Below are 27718 nucleotides of genomic sequence, written 5' to 3'. Positions count from 1 at the left end.
GGAACTATTTATAGGACAAGATGGGCAAGGGCAAATCCGACTTATCTCTTTGCCGCATCCGAGAAGCCCGAGGGTACTCAGGTGGATATGGTAACTGTTCGCACGGTAATCCAGGGATTGTGCAGGTGATTTGACGGGAAGCGGTCATTATCTAAAGATATTTTACTGTGCGAGATCTCCTGGTCGGTCCATCGGCGATATTCTATAACGGTCATCTTGCCGATGGGCGGATAGAGGGGAGGTAACCGTTTTTGCGAATATCCTGGTCAGAGCATCGGCAGATCTTTGTAACGGTATTGTTGCCGATGTACGACCAAGAAAGATGCCCGTTTAGGAAGTTGGGGATTTCGAGGAATCTGCGGAGAATTAGGATCAGAGTTGTCCAGATTGAAGTTGTCGGTTACCAGATTAGGAGCATTAATTGCGGAGAAGGCTTCATTACTGCAGAGAATTTCGGAGCATTAATAGTTTTATACTCCGAAACTGGGGGGCATGTGTTGACACCATTTTTGGGCACGTGTCTAGGATGGCAGGATAGGGTGGCAGTACGATGCGGGTTGCTGATGAGGATGGTTGCCGATGAGGGAGAAGTTGAATGTGACTAAGTCCACAGGCAGTAATATGGTGCCGATGGCTGGATAAAAAGGTCTGCCGATGACTATGGCAAGGGGATTGCCGATGATGCGAAGGAGGAGTCCGGAAGCTGCCAGTTGTCATGTGGAGGAGTTTCGGTTTGTCACGAAGGATAGTTTTATTATTTCCTTAGTTATTTGCATCGTTTTGTATACGGATTCCGTGTAATTTGGAATTCGAATTCTAATCGTGTCTGGTTGTAGCTCTTTGAGCAGGGTATAAATATAAACCCTAGGACCTTGTAATAAAAAATCAAGAAATCAATCAAACACACGTTTTTACTCATATTCCAGCATCTACTTTTCGACGACTTCGTCATACTTTTTTCTTTTTATTACGAGTTCTTAGGAATTCGTCGACTTAAGCTCGGCGTGTTCTTGAGTTCCGCGTGAGTACCTCTTAGCCGTGACATCCGGGCGCATCGCTGTTGTCAGGACTAAAGTATTCGAGTTATCACCTTTGCCGATAGCAAGGTCAAATCGGCTGGCACGCCTTAACGTTTGAATCGGGTATTAGCCCTTTGTGTTTGCAGATCAGTTTTGCATCAACAGAACCTTTTATGTACTAAATACTTATGGTTTGTAACCGTTGGACTTAAGTTTCAATCTATGTTATGTAACTTTCCGCTTTTACTCTGATTTCTCTTATCTATGAAATGTTGTAATACTGTAATGCTTAATGAGGGAATTCCTGGAAAGAATGTAACGTGGATGATTCGGGTTTTCCGAGGACACCCGACAGACTTCTTGAGTCATTTGGAACTCGTGCACGCCGATCAGAAGTCTTTGAGACAATGATGAGTGCATGTGGGCCACTTAATTCAGGAGGTTCTGCCACACTGAATCAGTATCCTTTGATCAATTATTTTTGTATATAGATGTTAATTAAACTTAATTAGGCCATGTTTTATCCCTATAGATAGTAGTTGTCTGTTAACAATTATCTCTTTTAGATCCAAGTAGATATAATAATAGAATAAGTAATTGTTAGCTAGACACCTAGATAACAACTACATCACTAGTTAGACCAAATAAGATAATAACAAGTAGTAGGTGGATAATAACAGAAACCTAAAAAAATTATTAGCTAGCTAATAGTTGCGCATCCAAACATCCTCCAACTAATAGGTAATAGTTAGCTAGCTAATATGAGATATAAGCAATTAGCTAGCTAACTATTAGCAGATTATGAATTAAAATAGATTAAACCAAGTGGTAGCTGAACTTTTAGAAATGGGTTTATATTTATTCATGTTTGGAGGGAGTAAAGTCGTAACAGGTTGAAAGCGAAATGAGTTTTACCTTGTTAATTAACGCACCCATACTTCAATGTACTACTACATGGTTAACAACCCTAATACCACTCTGTTTTAAAAACTCTCCATAAATAATTCTCAAGCGTTACAGAAAACAGCTAACTCATCCTCTAATTTATGAACCCAAGATTTTAGCTCAGCGCTTTTTTTTTTGTTGGGTCTTCAAATGGTCAGCGCATTCACTCGCAGATTCACAGGCTTCAATTGGGATTAGCAGACAACCCCGTCGAATCCCAAGGTCCAAAGGCCAGCAGAGGCAATAGAAATAGCAGTTTCTTGCACTGCACCAACCCCACCACCACCACCAAAAGCACATGCGTTTTGTAGCTAGTAGCAGTCCGAGGGAGTCGAGCTGTCCATCCAGTGTTTGTTAGGGAGAAACGTACAACACAAATGCAACTCGCCACAAACTGACACGAACACAAGCGTCCAGCGCCAGACTCCGCTCCGCTCCTGCCGAGTCCGCACACGCCACACCACACCGCCGCTAGCTCCTTCCTCCCTGTTGTTTCCTCGGTGACCACTTTAACTGTTGTTCATCGCATTGAGGGGAGGGGTGGTGCTACTGCTTTCCAGTACCTGCCTACCTGCACTTCCATCTGCTGCTTGCCTCCCGGCTGCTGACGGCTGGCCTGCGAATCCACCTGCATTTGCTGAGGCTCAGCGCCGCGTGTACTCCTCCTCCTCTGTGGTACCACTGACCTTGTCCTTTTGCTCTTTCCGTTTCCATCCCTGAAATCTGAAATCCTCTAGCGCAAAGTTAGTTCCTCTGTTTCCTTTTTCTTTTGTACCTGCAATCCGAGTGCTCCCTGAAGATTGGATTCCTTGGTTTCTCTCTGTTCTTCAGAGGGGATTCAGGAAATGCTCGGAGTTCCATTCCGCGGCTGAAACTTCTGGAAGGGTTTAAGGTACAGAGTTTTCTTCTCCGGCTTCTCCATGATCTCATCAGCCTTCCAAAATTCTAAACTTTTTTTCTTCAGTTCTTGATTTTCTTTCTCTTTCTCCACTTGGTTCAGTTCTTCCTTTGCCGCTACTCACTCCTAAGCGTTTCTCTATTTTTCCGATATATTAAAGGTTGCTGTTTCTGGTACCGTGAAAGGATTGTTCGGTTGAGAAAGGTTGTTGCTGGCGTTTCATTCTATTTTAATATTTGAGAACGGCGCCCACTAGATCTGAGCACGAGGAGGAATTTTTGTGTGGGCGGTATTTCAAACCGGAGGACGGTTTCTTCCCTGATTTTCGGTTTACTTACTTATGCTAGGGTGCTTTTACTTCCTCCCTTTTCAAACCTCGCTGATGCCGTCCAGGCTGTGAATCCGTTGGGGCTATCGCTATCATCTTTTCTTACATAAAAGTAGCATCATGTTACGCATATTTGTGTTATGTGATGAAAGTTCTGGATCTGATTGAATTTTACGTCACCTTTACTTCTCTTTGACTTCCCTGTCTTGTGGCAAAATTTCTGTACCTAAACTACTGGTAGTTTTTATCTTGTTCAAATTTTGTTCTTTTTTCTTTCTTTTTAGAAATGAACACACACTTCCTTGAAATATTACCCTATAAGGATGTGTACCTCCTCTCGTTTTTTCTTTACTTGACTGATTATGGATAGATAAGAAATGTATTTTAGTTGGCGAGTTTTCACTTCAGTTCTTATTGCAAGGTTTGCTCCTATTCTCGTCCTGGTTATTAATTTATGTTTTGACCAGAGAGTAGGGAGAACTTGGCCTCAGCGGTAGAGAAGGATATGGCAGCCACTGAAGCGGCCATGGACACAGGCAGTTCAAGGAGGTCACAAGATGACACCGCAACATTAATCCCCCACAGTGGCAATTTGGGAGAATCAAGCCAGAAGGGCGTGAAGACCACCAGGTTCAAAGATGATGACGAGGTTGTGGAAATCACCATTGTACAGCGTGATTCAGTGGCAATCGAAGATGTCAGGGCAGTCGATGACGGCTCCGGACATGGTGGTGGGTTTGATGGACTGTCACTTGTGTCACCTTCCTCATCAAGGAGCGGCAAGCTGTCATCGAAGATTAGGCAGGTGAAAAATGGGTTAAAGATGAAGAGCTCAAGCAGTAAGGCGCCACAGACACAGTTGGGAAAGAACGTGAGGAAGAGATTGAACAGAAGCAAGAGTGGCGCTGCTGTAGCACTCAAGGGCTTGCAGTTTGTGACTGCAAAAGTTGGTCATGATGGCTGGGCTGCAGTGGAGAAACGGTTCAACCAGCTACAGGTTGATGGCGTGCTGCTACGTTCAAGATTTGGGAAATGCATTGGTAATTTCAGTGGGTCTATTGAATATGTATCTCCATACAGCTATTTGAACAATGCTAATACAAGCATTGCTTTGGATTGTGCAGGGATGGATGGATCTGATGAGTTTGCAGTGCAAGTCTTTGATTCATTAGCAAGGAAGAGAGGGATAACGAAGCAGCTGCTGACTAAGGATGAGCTGAAAGATTTCTGGGAGCAACTCAGTGATCAGGGTTTTGACAACCGTCTACAGACGTTCTTTGACATGTTAGTAATTTTGATGAATATCTTATTAGTCCTGGCATGGTTTCCTTCTTTATGCATAACTGTATGTGATGCATTATCAAAATCCTCCTCCATATGAAAAAAAAAACTTGGCCTTACTCATAACATGTTATCTTAAAAAAAACTATGAAGCAAACTATTGTAATAAGTTTACACCAGCTGTTGTGTATTCAACAATTTTATTTGGCACCTACCATATGTTAATTTTTTCTGTTCAGGGTTGACAAGAATGCTGATGGAAGGATCACAGCAGAGGAGGTTAAGGAGGTCTGTCAGAAGAATCAAGAATTAAAAATCTGATATGTTCATGCTGTGTGTTGTAAGGTGCTAAGTAAGTGATAATATGCTCTTGCAGATTATTACCCTCAGTGCTTCAGCAAACAAACTTTCCAAGCTCAAGGACCGGGCTGATGAGTACACAGCACTCATTATGGAAGAACTTGACCGCGACAATCTGGGATACATTGAGGTCTGCCTAATATACTCACAAAAATAACAATTGTGGCACAGTCCATGAACTAACTCATGCTAAAAAATTAACAGCTTGAGGATCTGGAGGCACTTTTGCTGCAATCGCCATCTCAAGCTGCTGCAAGATCGACAACACAAAGCTCAAAACTTAGCAAAGCTCTTAGCATGAAGCTTGCATCAAACAAGAACACAGGTCCACTTTACCACTACTGGCAAGAGTTCATGTACTTCCTTGAGGAGAACTGGAAGCGCATTTGGGTTATGACTCTCTGGCTCTCAATCTGCATTGGCCTCTTCATTTGGAAGTTCATCCAATACCGTAATCGAGCCGTATTTCACATCATGGGTTATTGTGTGTGCACTGCAAAAGGTGCTGCAGAGACCCTCAAATTCAATATGGCCCTGGTTCTTTTTCCTGTTTGCCGAAATACAATCACTTGGATTCGATCAAAGACAAAGATCGGAGCTGTTGTGCCCTTCAATGACAACATAAACTTCCATAAGGTAAGACTATATGTACTCAGTATTGAACACAGGATGAACCTTTCCATTCTGTGGGAGTATCCATTCCAATTGAAACATAGTTCTCTTTTTTTATCCTAGACTAGAGGACCCATGAGAATGAATTGTTAACCTTCCCATCTGATAGTTACACTTACTAATGTGGAAATTACATTATGTAATATGTATGGAATTATTGTGCAGGTAATAGCAGCAGGTGTTGCAGTTGGTGTTGCTTTGCATGCAGGTGCTCACCTGACATGTGATTTTCCTCGGCTGCTCCATGCAAGTGATGTTGCCTATGAACCAATGAAGCCTTTCTTCGGAGACAAAAGGCCACCAAATTATTGGTGGTTTGTAAAGGGAACTGAAGGGTGGACAGGTGTGGTCATGGTTGTACTTATGACTATAGCTTTTGTATTGGCCCAGCCATGGTTTCGGCGTAATAGGCTCAAGGATTCTAATCCCCTTAAGAAAATGACTGGCTTCAATGCCTTTTGGTTTACGCACCACTTATTTGTTATTGTGTATGCACTGCTCGTTGTCCATGGGATCTGCTTATATCTAAGCAGGAAATGGTACAAGAAAACGGTAAACATATGTACACTCATTGGCTAGAGAGCATCTAATTTCTGAAAGTTAATAGTTACAGAGCATTTCTACCATTGCAGACTTGGATGTACCTTGCTGTCCCTGTGCTCCTGTATGTAAGTGAGCGCATTATTCGGCTATTTAGGAGCCATGATGCTGTTAGGATTCAGAAGGTACCTACAATTCCATTCCTTTGGTTTTGCATTCATTTTTTTAACTTGCATATGATGAGAACAAAGCAAAGTTCAGTTAGTAGGTGTGCAGTGTGCTATACACCCTTCCACCCAAGTTCTGTGTTCAACCCGAATTTCAGTGTCTATTTTCTTTCATTCTACAAAGATACCTACTTACTCTGCAGTGTTTCATTTTATTTATTTATGAGAAGTCATTTTGAAAGTTATGGTTTTTCTTTTTGACTTCTAATTTTGTGCCCTCTCAATAGGTTGCAGTATATCCAGGGAATGTTTTGGCTCTCTATATGTCCAAGCCACCTGGATTCAGGTACCGGAGTGGGCAGTATATCTTCATAAACTGCCGTGCTGTCTCTCCATACGAATGGTAGGCAGTTACACCCTTCCTCAAGGAAAGTGATGTACCTCAACTATATGATCAGCATATGACTGAAGTGCATAATATTTTTCTCTTGCAGGCACCCATTTTCCATTACATCAGCACCAGGAGATGATTATCTTAGTGTCCACATTCGCACAAGGGGTGATTGGACTTCACGTCTTAGGACTGTCTTCTCTGAGGTAATTTGACTCCTAGGTTTTGAGTTTTTATTGGTCCAATAAGATCCTTGTAGAACAAGACTCAACAACTCTTGGAGGATGGTGAACACAACTTGTGAAATTTGTTATTTGTGAACTTTGATATCTGATGCCATTGCTTTTGTTGTTGGAACTGACAATTATGTAAATATGAACCAGGCATGCCGTCCTCCAACTGATGGAGAAAGTGGACTCCTCAGAGCTGACCTTTCCAAGGGGATCACTGAGAGCAACGCCAGGTAGAATTTGTTTGATTTGTTTTGAAATGTAGTACAGTAAAATATACATTTCTTAGATTCATTGGACCCTGAAGTTTGACATGCTCTAGGTTCCCAAAACTCTTAATTGATGGACCATATGGTGCTCCGGCACAAGACTATCGGGAATATGATGTGCTCCTGCTCATTGGACTAGGCATTGGAGCCACTCCATTGATTAGCATTGTGAAGGATGTACTTAACCACATTCAGCATGGAGGATCTGTTGCAGGCACCGAGCCTGACGGCAGTGGCAAGGCCAAGAAGAGGCCATTCATGACAAAGAGAGCCTACTTCTACTGGGTGACCAGAGAAGAGGGATCTTTTGAATGGTTCCGAGGGGTCATGAATGAGGTGGCTGAGAAGGACAAGGATGGAGTCATTGAACTCCACAACCACTGCTCGAGTGTGTACGAGGAAGGGGATGCACGTTCTGCCCTCATTGTCATGCTCCAAGAGCTCCAGCACGCAAAAAAGGGAGTCGACATCTTGTCTGGAACTAGTGTCAAGACGCACTTTGCGCGTCCCAATTGGCGAAGCGTCTTCAAACATGTTGCAGTGAACCATGAGAACCAACGCGTCGGTATGTCATATCCTTTGTCGTCTCCCTATCATGCCGAAGCACTAGAAACGTTCTCTGTCGTCTTCCTATCGTGTCGAAGCACTAGAAACATCAATTGACTTCATCATCTACTAACATCTGATTACTGTTCAGGAGTTTTCTACTGCGGTGAGCCCGTCCTTGTGCCACAGCTACGGCAGTTTTCAGCAGACTTCACCCACAAGACAAATACAAAGTTTGAGTTCCACAAGGAGAACTTCTAAGGGCGTAACTGGAGAAGCGCTGGACGTGGTCCTCTAATGATTTCAGAATGTGAATGACAAGGGTTGTAATATATATACAAGTAGATGAATAAGACGATGGGAGTTATTTTGTTGTAGATGTCAAAGTAGATGAAGTGTCTTTGGGAACATGACATTTCATTTTAAAGCTGGTTTTGACAGGTCTGTTGTGCTATCTGCTCCTGTTGGGCATACCTCTATAGTGAAGATCCGAGGAAGGTATTTACAGCACAAGTGAGTCAGTTTCACTTGTGATCGTGAACTCATATTGATGCCTTGTACGCGTTGTTAAATTTTAGTCAGCTAAAATTATTTTAGCTACTCTTGGATGATTAATAAAACTAAACTATTTTAGTTTTTTTAGTCAGTGTGTTTGGAAGTTTAGCTACTAAAGTGACTAGAATTTAGTTAGGTAAAATTTAGCAAAGGAAACCAAATATGCCCTGAGTACTTAGTTACTTGCGGTGCTGTATATATTGTTTGATGTCTCGGCATTTCAGAGCTTGTGATAAAGAAATGAGCTTTCCCTTGCCCTTGGTGTTGCGTACGGATGGCAGCATGCCTGAACTGCTTTGATCCATTCTGCCACGGATCGCCCGAATGAACCGTGTCGCGCGGCCCACCAGTCGTCCGGACGCCTTTGCGCAGACGGACTTCTCAGCTCAAAGGGCCATTGCTTAGCTCCGCCTCGGGCCGAGTTGCCCCTGGCCCCTGCGCTTCCCCATCAAGAACGGAGAGAGTTTTTTCAAAAAAAAAAAAAGAACGGAGAGAGTTCCTCGGAAAAAAGAGAGAGGAAAAAAAACGGAACGGACAGAGTAGACCCGCCGCCCACAGCAGCCAGCCATCATTACCATCACCTGTCCAGGTCTCAGGAAGGTGGTTCGCGCACACGGGAGTGGAGGCGGAGGTTCTAGTCGCCTTGCTCGTTTGGTGTTCGACGAAATGTCTGTTACCACCCAGGAGATGCCAGCAGAGTGGTTGGATTATACATCGAGGACAATGGCGACTGTAAACAGACTGCCCTCATGGGTCGCAATCATGTCGATGTTCATGACCGAGGCGGTGCCGCTTTGATGCACTGAGCCAAAGGAGGTAAGTAGGTAACAATCTTGCTCCTACCTGTGGTGAAGTAATATAATTCTTGTTTATACTACATTTGCTAGCTCTTGGAATCCCTAGTTGTTCCATTGCCACTACTGACGACACTGCATGCTAACGGTAGCTGAAACCTGTATGGTGGTACAGTAGTGTCTCGAGTGAATGTGCCATGAATGCTAATTTTATGCTTTCTTTGAAGCAAATCTGCAGACTCTATGGTTGTGCATAGATAGGCCAAAGGTCTGCCTTGTCGTCCACATTTGTGGTGTCAAACCCAACCCCTAATGAGGTAATAATCTTGCTCCTACCTGTGTTGAAGTAGTACAATTCTTGATTCTTGTTTATACCTCATTTGTAGCTCTTGGAATCCCTAGTTGTTCCATTGCCACTACTGAGGACACTGCATGCTAGCGGTAGCTGAAACCTGTATGGTGGTACAGTAGTGTCTAGAGTGAATGTGTGCCATTAGTGCTAACTCCATGTTTTCTTTGAAGCAAATCTGACTTTCCTGTGCATGGATAGGCCAAAGGTTTGCCTTGCCGTCCATATTTGTGGTGTCAAACCCAGCCCTACTGAATTTAATTGTGGGAACTGACTTCTTAACTACATCATACATCCACATAAGTGGATAACGTTGGGGAAGCAGCTTGGACTACAGGGAGTCTCAAGGACTGTTAATGTTGTGCACAGGATTTTGTTTCCTGTATACAATAAAACATTTAGGCCGCTCCAACTTTGAGTGAGCTATGGAAAATTGCTGTACCTGATTGTGCCATCTGCTGGTGTGAATGAATAGATTAAAAGTTAAGACAGTTACTGCTTGCAAATAAACAGCTGTGAACTAGTTCAATAGAACTCTGAGAGCTGTATGGTAGACTGTGTTTCATCGTGTTAAGGTTGGTCTGCACATCAACCACCATTGGCTTGCAAATGAAGTAAGCCTGTTCTTTGTATGACTATATAGGCCTTGCACTTATCGAAGTAACCAGATCCTTAGATTGCATGCTGCTATTGTTGAAAATTAAGGCATCCTTTTTGTTTTTAAAAGCTGGATCCAACATGTTACATGAAACTATAAAACCAGTGACAGTTTCAAGAAAAATACTGAAATTCTGAATGTCCGAGACTGACTCATGAAGTAAAAAAAAAGATTGATCAAATGTAACATTCCAGTTCCTAGTGGCAGGCAGGGTACCTCCAGTTTGAATTGGCATTACAATACATTTTTTTTAGTGGAATGGGCAGGTGTTCTGCTGTTTCATTAAGGCTCCGTTCGGTTGTGGACCAACCCGGTCTGGATTCAATCTTGGTATGTCTTTTCTTCAGCACTTTGTACAACGCCGGAACCATTCCTGGCCGTTCCTGGCCGGGAATGGCATAAACGAACGGAGCCTAAGTTGAAAGCAAGTGGAATACTTGCATGGATCTGAGAACTACTGAATGCAACACTACTCTGCTAAAACGAAGAAGAAAACGAAACCACAGTACCCTACTAAAACAAAGATGAAAAAGAAAAGGACTGAATATAGCTGCTGTGACTCACATCCAGCCTCTAGATGCATACTCTGTCAATCACCCGAGGCAAGCCTCAAATAGAGCCCAGAAGCTGCTGCACTGTACGTGACTTGTTGTCAAACATGCATCGGCATCTTTTTTCCAAAGATTCCAGGCCGTATAAACTATGGTCGTTGTTCTCTTTCAGTCTGGTGTCTGGCCTTGCAGAAGTACCAAATCATTCCACCAGCCTTTGATGTTTGCTATGATTGGTTTGCAGTTAAGCCGGTTTGTTCAGACCATGATTCTATCTGTCTCCATACCTCCCTGGCATATGTACACTTTGACTGTTAGCTAATTAGATGCCTATAATTGTAATTCGGTCGTTCTGGTATTGGAGTCTGTAATAGTTGGTTAGGGGGATGAGATCATAGGCGTGCTTGATCTCATCGTAGCCTGTATGGAGTCGATGGAGTCTCCCGTCACGAGACGACGGCGCACGTAGCGCGCACCGGGTAAACGGGGCGGCGTTTTGGCGTGTCGTGGCGGGGGAGGGCTATGCGTTTTGGCAAGCCTATATATATCAAGTAATAAAGGTCGAACAAGCTGCGGTTGCTGGGCAGCATCATATCTCATCTTCTTCCTCGCATATTTTGCATCTTGTGTCTGAACTCGCCGTGATCACCCTGTGGTGACCACGCTCTCGGTGTGCCAGCGTTCGCGATCATCGTTGGGCGTTGTGTTCTAACCCGTGGTATCAGAGCGTAGGTGGCCGGTGCCGGAGGCGTGAAGAGGCGGTGGACAGGAAGAGAGCCAGGTAGATTGGATCTACCGTACGTGACACTACCAAAATGGTGGAGTTCTCCTAGTGTTTTTAGTTAGTAATAAAACACTACCACTAGTCAAAACACTAGGGAGTCCTCACTAGGAGACATTTACTAGGGAAAGTTTATACTAAAATTTGAATGCTAAAACACTAGAAGAACTCCACATCACTAGGAGAAATTGAAAAATCTGGTTGTGTGAAGAAGAAGAAGAAGAAGGAGAAACTCCCAAGATCGTCGACATGACGGGCAGCACAAGCGAAAAGTCTGACAAGGACACAATGGAGTGTGCGTGAAACCAGGCGGCTGGCAATCTCGTCTGGCCAATGCTTTCCCGCACGAACTATCAAGAGTGGTCAGCTCATGTTCGCTGCAACCTTGAGGCTATGTACCTGTGGGATGCGATCGAGACTGACAAAGTCGAGCAGCGTCGAGATCGACTCGCGCTCGGGGCCATGATCCGTGGCGTGCCTCCTGAGATGCATTCGATGATGTTAAACAAGAAGTCAGCTCACGAAGCATGGGAAATCAAGTCGATGCGCATGGGTGCAGAGAGGGTCAAGGAGGTTAATGCCCAGAAGCTTTTGGCGGAGTTCGAGTTGATCTCGTTCAAGCCAGGAGAATACATAGAAGATTTCGCTGTTAGGATCGGCAAATTAGCAACCGATCTGAAAGGTCTTGGTGAGGACAGCGTGACAGATACAAGGGTCGTCAAGAAATTTCTCTGAGTCGTGCCGGCGCGCTATAATCAAGTCGCGGTGACGATTGAGATGTTTTGTGACCTGAAGACGCTCACTGTCAAGGAGCTGGTAGGACGTCTCCGTGCGGCTGAAGATAGGTTCGGGCCTACACCGGAGTCCACCGAGAAGACAAGACAACCATCTCTGTTGCTTTCGGAGGAGTGGATGGCAAAGAACCGGAGTCGTATGATGAACGCTGATTCATCCTCATCAGCCGGGAAGAAAGGCGCTCATTATGTGAAGAAGGATAGAAACGGAGGTCGTGGCGACGGCAAGAACGACCGCGACAAGCGAGACTCCAGCAATTGTCATCCGTCGTCTGGAACGCCGAGACGCAATGGGAGATGCAAGAAGTGCGGTGTCTACGGACACTGGGCGCGGGAATGCTTAAACAAGAAGCCCGAGAAGGAAGATCCAGAAGATGCAGCTCACCATGTCGCAGGTGAACCAGAGCGGGGGCCGGCACTTCTGGTGGCAAGCGTGTGCAATATCGAGCGTTCGTCGGTCTCAGGTGCGCGTGGCCTGTTCCTGAATCAGGAACGTGTATTCCCGGCAAAGTTTGATGAAGGAGCGTGGGTGCTTGATACTGGTGCCACAAATCACATGATAGGTTGTCGGTCCTCATTGGCAGACCTGGATGAAACAATTCGTGGCGCTGTGAGGTTTGGCGATGGATCCACCGTGGAGATCTGCGGCGTCGGAGCAGTTACGATGGCAGGCAGAAACAAGGAGCATCGCGTACTCACAGAGGTATATTACATCCCATCTCTTCGATGCAACATTGTTAGTCTTGGTCAGCTAGAGGAGGCAGGTTGTCGGGTGGAAATCGACAAGGGCGTGATGGAGGTGTTCGAGCGTGAACAACCTGGAGCTGCACGGGGAATCTTGATCCGAGCAGAAAGGAAGAATCGCCTGTATGTCATGAAGGTTAATCTAACGTCGCTGATTTGTTTACTGACCAAGATGGAGCAGGAAGCCTGGCGGTGGCACGCGCGTTTTGGTCATCTGAATTTCAAAGCGCTGCGTGAGCTCGGCTCAAAAGGGATGGTAGAAGGCCTACCTCAGATCAAGCAGATAGAACAAGTCTGCGACGATTATGCTTTGGGTAAGCAGCACCGTGCGGCGTTTCCAAGAGCCTCAAATTATCGAGCTTCAGGTGGTCTTGAGCTGGTTCACAGTGACTTGTGTGGGCAAATTTTGCCGCCCACACCAGGAGGGAAGGAGTACTTCCTGTTGGTTGTAGATGATTACAGCCGTTTCATGTGGATTGAGCTCTTGGAGAAGAAAGTGAAGCATTGACATGTTTCAAGAAGATCAAGGTGGCGGCTGAACTGGAGTCTAGTCGTCGACTGAAAGCACTCAGGACGGATCGCAGTGGAGAGTTTAACTCAAGAGCGTTTGTGGTCCTTTGCAATGAGTTTGGCATCAGGCACAACACAACCACACCGTATACACCGCAACAAAACGGTGTAGTAGAACGAAGGAATCAGACAGTAGTTGAGATGGCGCGTTGTCTGTTGAAAAGCATGAAGGTTCCATCAAAATTCTGGGGCGAAGCTGTCAAGACTGTTGTTTATATTCTGAATCGTTCACTGACAAAGAGCTTGAGTGGGAAGACTCCGTTTGAGATGTGGCATGGCAAGAAGCCTAGGATCAACCATCTACGTACATTTGGGTGTACTGCATATGCTAAGATAGTCGGGCCTGGGGTGAGCAAACTGACTGATAGGTCAGTTCCAGGTGTTTTTCTTGGTTACGAGCCAGGAACCAAAGGCTATCGAGTTTACGATCCGATCAAGGACAAGCTGATGGTGACTCGTGATGTGGTTTTTGATGAAACAAAGCCATGGAATTGGGAAGGGAATGAAGGCAGGGCGACAGTTGAAGCAGCAACTGTGCCGTTTTTAGTTCAGAACCTGGATGATGATACTGTCCATAATCCGACAATAGAGCCGGCGGCCGTGGAATCTGAAAATTTTTCGACAATAGAGGGCGCTGAACCAAACTCGCCTGCCGTGTCAATTCCATTAGTGGGGGTGGTCACTCTCCCCATACTCCTGATTCTGTCCATGGAGCACCGACGCCGATCCAGTGGGCTACACCGTCTACTGGTGGGTCTGTTGATTCCGAAGGTGTGCGATTAAGGTATCGCACGATCCCTGATTTGCTTGATTCAACTGATGAGCTTCACGAGTTTGAATACAGTGGACTGTGTCTGGTTGCTGCTGAAGAACCGAGATCGGTGGACGAAGCATTGACTAAGCAATGTTGGCGTCAGGCAATGCAGTCTGAAATGCAGGCAATTGAAGACAACAGGACTTGGGATGCATGTGTGTTGCCACCAAAACAGAAGGCCATTGGTCTCAAGTGGGTTTTTAAGATCAAGAAGGACCCTGAAGGGAATGTGGTCAAATACAAGGCATGTCTCGTAGCAAAAGGCTACACTCAACGACATGGAGTTGATTTTGACGAGGTTTATGCTCCAGTAGCGAGGATTGAAACCGTGAGAGTATTGCTGGCACTAGCAGCTCAAGGTGGATGGGAAATCCATCATATGGACGTAAAATCAGCGTTTTTGAACGGAGATCTCACTGAACAGGTGTTTGTGCAGCAGCCTCCAGGGTTTATAGTTGGCACTGGTGATAAAGTACTCCGGTTGAGGAAGGCGTTGTATGGGCTTAAGCAAGCCCCGATGGCATGGAACGCCAAACTTGATAAAGAGCTTATCTCTCTTGGCTTTGAGAGGAGTAAGCTTGATCATGCTGTGTACCGGAGGAGCAACCGAAACTCTTTCTTGCTTGTGGGAGTATACGTGGACGACTTGATCATTTCAGGACCAAATGTCAGTGACATCAATGTGTTTAAGTCTGAGATGAGAAAGAAGTTTAGTATGAGTGATTTGGGTGTACTATCGTATTACCTTGGAATAGAGGTGAAACACAGGACTGACGGCATTACTCTTTGCCAAAGCTCATATGCAGCGAAGATACTCGATAATGCAGGGATGAAGAACTGCAATCAGTGTGAGACACCAATGGAGTGTCGACTCAAACTGAGCAAGCTAAAGGAAGGGGAGCCTCTGAATGCAACCGAGTACAGAAGCATTATAGGGAGCCTTAGATACCTGGTGAACACACGGCCGGATCTGGCTTAAGCAGGAGTGGTGAGCATGTATATGGAGGCATCTGGGAGAGAACATTGGGCTGCCGTGAAGCACATCCTGAGATACCTTCGGGGTACATTGGGATATGGGTGCAAGTATGAGAAAGGGGCAGAATTGAAGCTGATGTTGATAGGATCCAGCGATAGTGACTTCGCTGGAGATGTGGAGGACAGGAAAAGCACTTCGGGTGTGGGTTATTTTCTTGACAGCAGCTTGGTCACTTGGGCCTCGCAGAAGCAGAAGATAGTCGCATTATCCTCTTGTGAAGCGGAGTACGTCGCAGCAGCAGGAGCAGCATGCCAGGGAATCTGGTTGAGCCGACTGGTTGCAGACATGTTGCGAACGAAGGTGACAACGGTGAAGCTACTCATGGACAATATGTCCGCTATTGCGCTCAGTAAAAATCCGGTGCATCACGATCGAAGTAAGCACATAGATACCAAGTATCATTTTCTTCGTGAGTGCATTGAGGATGGCAAGGTGGAGGTTGATCATGTTGGGACTCAGAGCAGCTAGCTGACATCTTCACGAAGGCGTTGGGGCGCGTGAGGTTCGTGGAACTGAGGAGTGCTCTTGGAGTTGTCAAGGTGCATCTAGATTAGGGGGTGTTTTGTTAGCTAATTAGATGCCTATAATTGTAATTCGGTCGTTCTGGTATTGGAGTCTGTAATAGTTGGTTAGGGGGATGAGATCGTAGGCGTGCTTGATCTCATCGTAGCCTGTATGGAGTCGATGGAGTCTCCCGTCACGAGACGACGGCGCACGTAGCGCGCACCGGGTAAACGGGGCGCGCGCACCGGGTAAACGGGGCGGCGTTCTAGCGTGTCGTGGCGAGGGAGGGCTATGCGTTTTGGCAAGCCTATATATATCAAGTAATAAAGGTCGAACAAGCTGCGGTTGCTGGGCAGCATCATATCTCATCTTCTTCCTCGCATATTTTACATCTTGTGTCTGAACTCGCTGTGATCACCCCGTAGTGACCACGCTCTCGGTGTGCCGGCGTTCGCGATCATCGTCGGGCGTTGTGTTCTAACATTGACATCATCAGGTTGGCTAAAACATAATTTGCAAGTTGAGGCCTTGTTTAGATGTGAAAAAATTTTGGATTTCGCTACTGTAGCACTTTCGTTTGTTTGTGGTAAATATTGTCCAATCATAGACTAACTAGGGTCAAAAGATTCATCTCGCGATTTACAGTCAAACTGTGTGATTAGTTTTTGTTTTCGTCTATATTTAATGCTTCATGCATGTGCCACAAGATTCGATGTGACAGGGAATCTTGAAAACTTTTTGGTTTTCGGGGTGAACTAAACAACCTGGCCACCACTTTTTTTTGATGCAGTCAGCAGTAGGGAGTTTCCATTGCAGAAGGAGCCAGATAAAGAATTGGCACTTTGGTTCGACTTTTAGTTTCCAGATTTTGCTCCAGTTGTGATCCGGGTATGCACCAATGAATTGAACATGGTAAGAAGATGTTGCCGTATATTGGCCAGACGCGAGCGCCAAGTAATACCATCTTCCCGTTCTGGTAGCGTTGAGTCCATACTTCAGTGAACTGTCATAACTCTTCATTATTGGCCATGTGAAGTAAGCTGCACACCCGTCATCTTCCTTGCAATGCTGTGTCTACCGTTTGATTTTGTGCCAAAAAAGCCAAAAGCTGGAGCAGTATCCTTAGGTGCACAGCCATTTAACCAGTTATCCTTCAAGACCCTTGCTCTTTTTCCATTCCCAACTTGAAACCTTGTTCTTTTCCCATTCCCAAGTTGAAGGACTGTACAATGCTTGGGGAGTTTCTCCTCAGTGCTATTCAAATTGATTGGCAGGGCTGTCCATGGCTTATTTGGGCTGTCCGTTTGTACCATAACCATCCTAATCTCAAGGCACGGTTGAAGTATGCCAGGTCCTGTATGCCCAGGCCACTGAGCCCAGCTCTTTGCTCTTAAGGACAATCTTGCTAAGGACTTGTTTTAACTTGATGGCTCTGAGATCTCATTAGTGTGCCTTTTCTAGACTTAGAAGCCACCATGATAGTGGGGTTTTAGAAACCGGATAGGCTATTGCTTTTAAGTTTTTAGAGCCCAATTCACCCTCTTCCCCCCTCTTACACTAAGCAATTTTAAAAATGCATGGAGTACCTTTTGAAAGTGATTTTCTCTGTTATCATTGTATTCAACATTTTTTCGTGGTACAGAGGGGATACTAAATGGCTCAATGCTAGGTAGAACAAATGCATATGCATTTGCATAATGAGTGGGTCGTGAACTTGGCAGAATGACAATTGTGGACCTAAACTCTTAACATTATGCGTCAGACGAAATTCTCTCATCTCATTTAAAATTTTGCGCACATCGGACGCATCTAACATACAGATGGGCATCTCAATACCTGTTCTAGCGTTAACAGCCCGTGAGACTAAGGGCACCCTGTTTAGCAATACTTTTTAGCGAATAAACAGTGCTTTCTCTCACTAACATAAGAATCAGCATAAGCTAAATTTCAGCTAAACAAATAGGACCTCGAGATTCCGTAACTATGCCACTCGAGTACTAATCAAATACTCTGACACACACATACACACACACACACACACACAAGCTACTAGACTAAAAAAAAAGAATGACTTCTTTATGCAGAAGCACGTGAACCTGGGTGACTGGGCCTCGAGATTTGGCTCAACAATAATTTTTGCAAGTGGCAAATTTTGTAATGGCAAAATGAACATGGCCAGCCATGACGGTTTTAGATGTTGAGATTTAAAATTAACATGCCTCACTGGCTGTTAACGTTAATGTGCCTCAGTCTGGTCAATGTTTGCTCTGAACATCTAAAAGGAATCCATTGCTCAGCTGGTGGCTGCTGCAAGCTGGAGTGAGAAGCCAACCTCTCACGGGTTTCAGAGCTTCGGATCAAACGCTAGGAGAATTTTATTTTAGGCGATTATCATGCATTATGTACAAAACGTCATTTTTCTATTGTGGTTGCTGCTACAACCAACCAAACGCATCCACTTGGCTCCCCAAAGGTCAATGCACTGGCATTCGTCTTCATCTACCTCCAAAGCGGCAAAGCGCTTGCTCGGGCCATTCCTTTCTGCACTCTGAAGCCGTGTTTTCCCTGAGTTTGTTCTGAGCGTGTGTGTTCTCGTGAGCTCCGACTACTGCTCCAATGGGGGAGCTAGTGGTCAGCATGGTGGTTGGGCCACTGCTGTCCCTGGTGAAGGAGAAGGCGTCGAGCTACCTCCTGGAGCAGTACAAGGTGATGGAGGGCATGGAGGAGCAGCACAAGATCCTGATGCGCAAGCTGCCTGCCATCCTCGACGTCATCGCCGACGCTGAGGAGAAGGCGACCCACCGAGAAGGAGCCAAGGCATGGCTCAAGGAGGTCAAGGCGGTGGCGTACGAGGCAAATGAAGCATTTGATGAGTTCAACTACGAGGCGCTCCGCCGTGAAGCCAAGGAGAAGGGGCACATCCGCAAGCTTGGCTTCGAGGGAGTGAAGCTCTTTCCTACTCACAACCGTGTTGCATTCCGTAAGAAGATGGGCAACAAGCTTAGCAAGATTGTGCAGACCATTGAAGTTCTTGTGACTGAGATGAATACATTTGGATTCAACTATCAAAACCAAGCACCAGCACCAAAGCAGTGGCGTGAGACTGATTCCATCCTTGTTGACTCCGAGAATATTGCTGCCAAATCAAGAGATGCAGAGACGCAGAATATTGTTAAGATGCTGATTGATAGAGCTAACTTTGCAGAGCTCACTGTCCTTCCTATTGTTGGAATGGGTGGGTTGGGCAAGACTACCCTAGCTCAGCTCATCTACAACCACCCTGATGTCAAGAAGCATTTTGAACTATGCAAATGGGTCTGTGTGTCAGATGAGTTCGATGTTTTTAAGCTTGCAAACAAGATCTGCAATAAGTCTGAGAAGAACCTTGAAGAGGCACAGAAGACGCTCCAGAATGAACTTAAAGGAAAGAGGTAAAGTGGATTCTCTCTCATATATTTCTCAAACCTTTTTTGTATTTAATAATGTTTCTAAAACTTGCACCGTACCCTTTGTTCTAAAAAAGTATCGAATTCTAGTTTTTAAATTTAACCAAATGTATAACAAACACTAATCCTTTTGGTACTGAATCATGGAATATATTTTCAGAGCAAACTTATATATTTGGAGATATATTTTTTCATGGATGTGCCTGAGCAAGCATTGAATTAATAAATATAAGGAAACATGCGACCACATGCATGTCTGCTATTTTACTATGTTGATGATTCAAATGATGATGTGGACGGTTCCATGGGTAATAAAATACTAAGATGGTAATTTGTATGATCAATCGATCATAAAGGATGATAGCATGATTAATCGTATCATTTTAAACTGATACGAGAACTTAATGGCAATTTGTCCCCACGTGCCTTCTTTATAGCTTAATACCTTATTCATTTATATGGTTCTATGTGGTTTCATGTCAGTAAAATATAATATTTAGCTAAAAACTTTAAATTATTCAAGAAAACATGATATCAGTATTTTTTAGAATTAACATGATATTAGTATTGGCGTATTCTAAAAAATGATTATTTTTAATACTCTGCTATTGGAACTTAGTGTCAGCTGCGATCCACTACACAAACACTACATTGCTACGAAACAGCTATCCACTATTAATTACCTTGGATTGCACGAATATAGCCTAGTTTATATGAAAAGAAAAGTTTTTGAGTATTATAGTATATTTGTAAGTATAGCAATTAGTGTTCAATCATGGATTAATTAGTTTTAAAGATTCGTCTTGCAAAATACATATAAATTATTTTTTTAATTTATATTTATTAGTTTTAAAGATTCGTCTTGCAAAATACATATAAATAATTAATTATTTTTTTAATTTATATTTAATGTTCTATGTATGTGTCTAAACATTCGATACGTTGGGGCAAAAAGTTTTAGGGTGGAACAGTACTATTCGCTGGTCTGAAAAGTCATAGCTGATGAACAGGCCCGGCTTCCGGGTTCACAACGTGGGCTCAAGCCCGCTCTCCCCTCCTACCATCTCTAAAAAGCAGAGGAATTCTCCTCCTTTTTTTAAAAAAAAGTCATAGCTGAAAATATTGTTCGCTGATTTATTATTAGAGAAAAACACTTAGCTAGCAAAAGAAGTACGGCTTATAAGACAAGCGAACGAAAATAATAGGGTCTTACAATGTTTTACTCAACAACAGCCAAAAAAAACCTATTGTAAACGATAAATTATACATCAGAAGTGCCAAAACGCGTGGCAATAAAGAGCCTCATATAGGGTATCCACAGCCAGCCCTGCACCTAGCATTGCGCCTCGTCTTTATAATCCTTAGTGCCAAAGCGCGTGGCAATAAAGAGCCACATATAGGGCATGTTTGGTGGCCCGGGAAGTCTAGAACGTCTGTTCTGCTCCTTCCATATTAACCAAAGCATCAACGTCACTACGAAATCAAACTCATTACAATAAAACATACTCTCTCCGTTCCACAAATAAACGTATTTCTTTGACTTCTATAAAGCCAAGCTTAATAGGGTAGACAACCAAACAAGCCTATCTTAACTTGCTAGAGACAGTTCTAGGCTAGCCAGACTTATTTTTTAGCCAGGCTACAAGGAAGCCATGTAACCAAACAGACCCACTTCCACATTAACCAAAGCATCAACGTCACTAGAAAGTCAAACCCATTGCAATGAAACATATTATAGTCCGTAAATAGTCAGACAACTCTCTAGTATTTTCTACTCACTTCGTCTCTGTATAAATCAATTTCTAGAAAGTTGTCTGAAGTTGTTCCTTTTACCTGTTGCTTCTTTCGGTTTTGGTGTCTGTTGTTTAGTTGTATGGTGTTTTTTCCTCTATTTATTTAGCAAAAGATATCTTAGAGCGGGGGCTTCTCTTGTTGTATTCTCGCTCAAAAAAAAGTTGCTAAGGTTATTTTTTTAATGTATGACCAAATTTAATGAAAAGAGCACACATATTTACGACATCACATGAACACATTATGAAAAGATAGTTTATGGTGTATATAATGGTATTAATTTGGTTTCATAAATTCGTTCAAACTTAAAAATTGACTTAAGACAACTTTCTTAAAATTGATTTATCGAGAGACAGGAGGAGTATAAACTTACAAGATATAATTATAGATATTATTGTTTTTGAGATTGCTACAAATATAGTTAAATTTAATAAAATGTGACTTAGTCCAATCGTCCAAACCCAGAATTGCACTCCTTTTGGAAAGGACGCAGGATCTACTACTCAACATAAGCACAAGAGCATACAAACCTCACCCACATGTAATTTTCATTTTAAGTATTTCAAGCTCACCCCACTCTCTTACGAAGCTCGAAGGCCACAAAAGGCCCTCAAACCTGAGCTATAGGTGAACGCCATAATCAATCTGAGTTGCACGTTACCCTCTCCAACATGCAGAAAACTTGCAATCTCTGCTTGTGTTGTGTTCTCCACGCACTAATGCCAGGTTTATTTGTCACACAGGTATCTTATTGTGTTGGACGACGTCTGGAACGAGGACAGTGACAAGTGGGAAAAGCTAAAAGCCAGCCTTAAGCATGGTGGGAACGGTTGTGCCGTATTGACAACCACTCGCAAGGAAGGAGTTGCGAAACTAATGGGTACAGTTAAAGCCCATGACATTGTACTTCTGGATGCCGAAGCCATAAAGAAAATTATAGAGACTAAAGCATTTGGTTCACAAGAGAAGAGGCCAACTGAGCTACTGGTCTTGGTTGATGGCATTGTGGAGAGATGTGCAGGATCTCCCTTGGCCGCCAATGCACTAGGATCTGTGCTGCGTGGGAAGACAAGTCCAGAAGAATGGAAGGCTGTCCAAAGCAAAAGCATCGCCCATAACAAAGAAGATAAAATCCTGCCTATTCTCAAGCTCAGTTACGATGACCTGCCATCATATATGAAGCAGTGCTTTGCTTTCTGTGCTGTGTATCCCAAGGACACTGAGATTGACATGGAACACCTGATCCAACTATGGATGGCAAATGGCTTTGTTCCCAAAGAAAAAGACATTCGTCTTGAAACCACTGGTAAACACATTTTCCAGGAGCTTGTCTCAAGGTCATTCTTTCAAGATGTGAAGCAAATCAAAGGGGATAGTGAGGGCAGTGATGTGGATTGGTATTGCCCTAGCACTACATGTAAAATCCATGATCTCATGCATGATGTGGCACTGTCTGCCATGGAAAATGAAGTTGCTACCATAATTGATGAGAAGCCAAAGCAGAGTGAGTTTCTTCAAAACACTTGTCGCCATATAGCTTTGTTGTGTGATGAGCCAGAGGCCATTTTGAACAGTTCTCTGAAGACAAGATCATCAGCTATCCAAACACTACAATGTGGAAGAATCAAAAGTTCACTACATCATGTAGAAAAATACAGCTCATTGCGAGCCTTATTATTCTCTCAAAGAAAGGGCACATTCCTACTGAAACCAAGGTATCTACATCACCTGAGGTACCTTGATGTTTCGGGGAGTTTTATAGAGTCCCTTCCAGAAGATATAAGCATCTTATATCATCTGCATACGCTGGATGTTTCTCACTGTTGGCATCTTAGCCGGCTTCCAAAGCAAATAAAGTACATGACTGTACTCCGTCACCTCTACACTCATGGATGTCAGAATTTGGAGGGCCTGCCTCCAAAGCTTGGGCAACTCACTTCCCTGCAAACACTCACTAATTTTGTAGTGGGTACAGGGCCTGATTGCAGTAGTATTGGAGAGCTGCAACATCTAAATAACCTTAGTGGTTCACTGCAGCTTAGTAAACTCGAAAATGTGACAGAAGCAATAGATGCAAAGATGGCCCATCTTGAAAATAAAAAGGAACTCACAGCATTGTCATTAAGATGGACAACTACCGAGGAGGATAAACCAAACTGTCTTAAGGTCCTTGAAGGTCTAGAAGCTCCTTATGGACTTAAGGCTCTAAGGATAAATGATTACCGAGGAACCAGTTTCCCAGCGTGGATGGGTATGCTGCCAAACATGGTCGAGCTTCATCTTTATGATTGTAAGAAGTCAAAGAATCTTCCACCATTGTGGCAAGTACCAACTCTGCAAGTTTTATGTTTAAAAGGATTGGAAGAATTGCAATGCTTGTGTAGTGGTGATACATTCTTCAGTTTTCCTAGTCTGAAGGAGCTTATGCTGGTTGGACTGCCTGCTTTCGACAGATGGTGCGAAGTAAACTGGCTCCAAGGGGAGCAGGTAATATTTCCTCAACTTGAGAAGTTGTCCGTTAAGAAATGTGAAAAGCTGATATCATTGCCAGAAGCAGCACCGCTCGGACAATCATGCAGTCAGAATCGTACTGAGATATGGTCACCATTTCCAGCATTGAAGATACTCAAATTAAAAGTTCTAGAGAGCTTTCATGGATGGGAGGCGATCAAAGCCACTCAAAGGCACCAGATAATTCCGTCAAAAAAAGGACACCAGATAATGTTTCCTCATCTTGAAAAGTTATCTATTCGCAGCTGCCAAGAGTTGATAACTCTACCAGAAGCTCCACTGCTTGAAGAATTTTGTGGGGTACATTATAAAATGGCACTCTCAGCATTTCCAGTACTGAAGGTGCTAAAGTTGAGAAAGTTAGATAAATTTCAAATATGGGGAGCAGCTGATGAAGCAATTCTAGGACAACATATAATATTTCCGTGCCTTGAAAATTTATCAATTGGTTATTGCCAAAATCTGATAGCACTACCGGAAGGACCATTGCTCCATGAATTGTGTGGTGGAGATTATGAAAAGGCACGTTCAGCATTTCCGACATTGAAGGTACTTCAATTGAAGGAACTGGAGAATTTTGAGAGATGGGGAGCAGCTGATGAAGGAACTCAAGGACAACAGATAATATTTCCGTGCCTTGAAAATTTATCAATTCTTAATTGTCAAAATCTGACAGCACTACCGGAAGGACCATTGCTCCATGGATTGTGTGGTGGAGATTATGAAAAGGCACGCTCAGCATTTCCGACATTGAAGGTACTTGAATTGAAGGAACTGGAGAATTTTGAGAGATGGGGAGCAGCTGATGAAGGAACTCAAGGACAACAGATAATATTTCCGTGCCTTGAAAATTTATCAATTCTTAATTGCCAAAATCTGACAGCACTACCGGAAGGACCATTGCTCCATGGATTGTGTGCTGGAGATTATGAAAAGGCACACTCAGCATTTCCGGCATTGAAGGTACTTGAACTGGAGAAGCTAGAGAATTTTGAGAGATGGGAACAAGTTGGGGCAACTCAAGGAGGAGACACGATGTTCCCACATCTTGAAGAGTTATCGGTTCGTAACTGCCCAAAGGTGACAGCATTACCGGCAGGTACATCATCTCTGGCACCATCAGTCGGCCGTAGTGATATTACAACACGGTCATTTTTTCCAAAATTAAAGAAAATCGAGTTCTTTTGTTTAGAGAGTTTTGAAAGCTGGGGAGTGACGGAAGCAATTAATGGTGAACAATGGATATTCCCTGAACTTGAGACTGTCTCTATTTCTGGAATCCCAGGGTTGACAACTCTACCTGAGGTACCAAAGCTCAGCTCATTTGAAATAATATATGGCCACCAGCAGATCTTCTTAGCAGCAATTCCTAGAGTTATTGATTCATTATCCAAACTAGTGATATCTTTCAACGATCCAGCAGCAGCAGCCTTACCAGCTTGGCATGGTGCGTTTGAGCTGGCGGACAGCAGCAGTATTAAATCCCCTCTGACAAGTCTGCAGCTAGGAAGCAACTGCAATTTGCTCTTCCACTCAAGCGCACTAGCACTATGGACATCTTTTGTACAGCTCCAAGATCTGAGAATTCAGTACTGTGATGCGCTTGTCTACTGGCCAGTGGAGGAGTTCCAGAGCTTGGTGTCCTTGAGGAATCTGGAAATTGAGGACTGCAATAAACTGATTGGATACGCACCAGCTGCTCCTGGCCAATCAACATCAGAAAGGAGCCAACTTCTGCCCAACCTCGAGTCTCTAAACATAAGTTATTGTGAAATTCTGGTAGAGATCTTCAACATGCCCACATCTCTCAAGACAATGGAGGTTCTGAGGTGTCCTGAACTTAAGTCCATATTCGGCAAGCAACAGGACAAGACGACATGGAATCAAGGGCCTAGCACTGACGTCATGGCATCCACAGCTGCTGTACCAGAGCTGTCTTCATCGGCCAGCCGGGATCGCTTCCTTCCGTGCCTTGAATCCCTTTTCATACGGCAGTGTGGCAGCTTGTCAGAGGTTGTCAACCTTCCACCATCCCTCAGGAAAATAGAAATTTCGGGTTGCGACAAACTACGACTCCTCTCGGGCCAGCTGGATGCACTCCGAACACTGAAGATTCATTGGTGCCCAAGGTTGAGATCACTGGAATCTACCTCCGGAGAGCTCCAAATGCTGGAAATCCTCCAACTTTGGAATTGCAAAATCCTAGCACCATTCTTGTCCAGTGGGCCACAAGCATACTCATATCTTCGTTACTTTACAATTGGAGGCTGCCCAGGTATAAAGTCGCTCCCTTCGTCCCTGCGGCAGCGACTGGACAGCCTCGAAATATATCTGGATGCTCGTTATCAAGGTACCCACTAAACTATAACTTTGCCATTTCACCATCAATTGTGTAAAATCGTCTGCTCGTGTCTATTATCCTCGTCAAGCTGCTACTCGCTATCTAGAAATATATATCAGTTACCTTAGCCCTTAGTCATGCATGCAATATCTTGTTTAGGTCCTGAGATATATTTATCATTTGAATATACATGTGTGCTCGAATGTTCACTGATCAACTATGAAGTCACCAGTGTGCTATTTTTGCTTTGCTCCTAATAGAACCATTAAATGATATAATGAGCTTAATGTTTTTCATTGGAGAGAAGTGCAGCACACCACAAATGATTGTGGTGCCTTTCTGTTCATGTCATTAATTCATGAATTTCCATTAACTATGCCACTTTGACTTTCTACATAGCAAGTACTCCCTTTATCCCAAAATAAGTCTTGACCTCGAATTTCGAAAAGTCAAACAATCTCAATTTTGACCAAATATATACGAAAAATTACTAATATTATGATATCAAATAAACATCATTAGGTTAATTACATCATATATTTTCATAGTAGACCTATTTGGATCTACAAATGTTGATTGCAGAAAAGTCCAGCACACACACATGATTGTGGTGCCTTTCTATTCATGTCGTTAATCCCTGAATTTCCATTGAAGCTCATACGAGTTCCTATACTTTTCTGTCACTTAATTATGCTACTTTGACTTTCTAAATAGTAAACACTACTAAAGAGGTAGTTTTACACAAGACTGATGTTACCTTCCCAACAGAGATGCCAACGAAGATTTGTACTTGTCAATTTAATTAACATTTCTCCTATCTAGCTGACGGAATTTGACTAATTGAAGTTCAGGGAAATAGCATTAACTTCACTGATAGGATGCACAAAAGTGTAATATGTCTATTTTTCGTTTCAGAAAGAATTCGACAATTAGTCTGTACAACTTAGTAGCAATACACTTTTAAGATGCTATACCCGAATGTTCTTGCTGTACGCTTTTTCATGTTTCTATAAATTTATATGCACAAATCCTAACATAAGCTATCACCAGGTGCAAAGCTACTGAAGCCAAAGACATGGAAATATGCGAGCTGTAGAAATTAGTGAGCTGGAATTGGAAATAACGCGAAGCACAAAGAAAGGTTAATAAACAGGTTAGTACCATATCAACATTTCTTAAATTCTTGGGTCTTGATTACAATCATCTCGAGTTATTAGTGCTGATCGCATAACCTATCTGTTGCAGGGACTGATGTGCCTTGTTTACTGTCAGCAGCCAAACATCATGTATATAAGGGTCTAAATTTCTCTTCCACAAGCATGAGATGTAACACTATTATTTTCGCATCAAATGGATGCAGACTTGGGATATTGAAACTACTTCCCATGGAATACATATACATCTTGGTTGTTATTATCTCCCCATGACGAGTTTTGCATTTCACAAATGAAGTGCAAGTATGGCATTTCTTTTAAGTGAGCTCGGCAGAGAGACTGGCTTGTAATGGGCTAATGGCTCTAATGTTTATGAAAAATTGCTAGTTGCTATTGTCAATTGCTGACACTGCTACATGCCAAAGGTCCACTTCATGGTGCAATAATGCTATTGGACATAAGTAGCTGACCGATTCTGCAGTAATGCTATCGACATACAAAAATAGTCGGTTTGAAATCCAGCAACATGAAAACAACCTGAAGAATAATACAATCAAACGATGCTAACTTGGTGCTTGAAATGATTACAGCTGTGATGCTTTGTGCAGAGAAGATAACTTCTGGGTTAAACGAGATTCTACAAATACGTTTCGAGTTACAAGCAGCAGTTACTGGCTTA

At 43.5% G+C, this 27718-nt stretch overlaps 1 protein-coding gene across 4 annotated transcripts; it reads left to right on the top strand.

Moving 5' to 3' along the window:
* Positions 2303-27301, top strand: LOC8075354 (respiratory burst oxidase homolog protein B). 4 transcript variants are annotated; one of them, XM_021455687.1, is made up of 14 exons: positions 2303-2639; positions 2796-2856; positions 3658-4230; positions 4315-4474; positions 4711-4759; positions 4848-4961; positions 5036-5467; positions 5669-6055; positions 6136-6228; positions 6498-6613; positions 6705-6807; positions 6985-7064; positions 7139-7665; positions 7798-8191. In XM_021455687.1, the coding sequence occupies exons 3-14, from the start codon at positions 3696-3698 to the stop codon at positions 7905-7907; spliced, it is 2706 nt and encodes a 901-aa protein (XP_021311362.1). In that variant the 5' UTR covers positions 2303-2639; positions 2796-2856; positions 3658-3695; the 3' UTR covers positions 7908-8191. The 4 variants fall into 4 exon arrangements, 2 of the variants coding, with proteins under 2 accessions (XP_021311362.1, XP_002457825.1); XM_002457780.2 differs by having other exon boundaries at positions 2306-2639; positions 7154-7665; XR_002450906.1 differs by lacking the exons at positions 2303-2639; positions 2796-2856; positions 3658-4230; ... (2 more) ...; positions 4848-4961; positions 5036-5467 and adding exons at positions 9234-9312; positions 16587-19227; positions 21777-25894; positions 26936-27038; positions 27131-27301 and having other exon boundaries at positions 5972-6055; positions 7154-7665; positions 7798-9017.

Source organism: Sorghum bicolor, chromosome 3, assembly GCF_000003195.3.
Source record: "Sorghum bicolor cultivar BTx623 chromosome 3, Sorghum_bicolor_NCBIv3, whole genome shotgun sequence".
Classification (NCBI taxonomy): domain Eukaryota; kingdom Viridiplantae; phylum Streptophyta; class Magnoliopsida; order Poales; family Poaceae; genus Sorghum; species Sorghum bicolor.
Note: the sequence above shows the minus strand (reverse complement) of the source record. Positions and strands in the feature narration are given on the sequence as shown.

Coding starts and splice junctions, on each gene's coding strand:
- LOC8075354 (XM_021455687.1), top strand. CDS start 3,696: ATGGCAGCCACTGAAGCGGCCATGGACACAGGCAGTTCAAGGAGGTCA. Junction 4,475..4,710: donor CTACAGACGTTCTTTGACAT/GTTAGTAATTTT, acceptor TTTTCTGTTCAG/GGTTGACAAGAATGCTGATG. Junction 6,614..6,704: donor GCTGTCTCTCCATACGAATG/GTAGGCAGTTAC, acceptor TTTCTCTTGCAG/GCACCCATTTTCCATTACAT.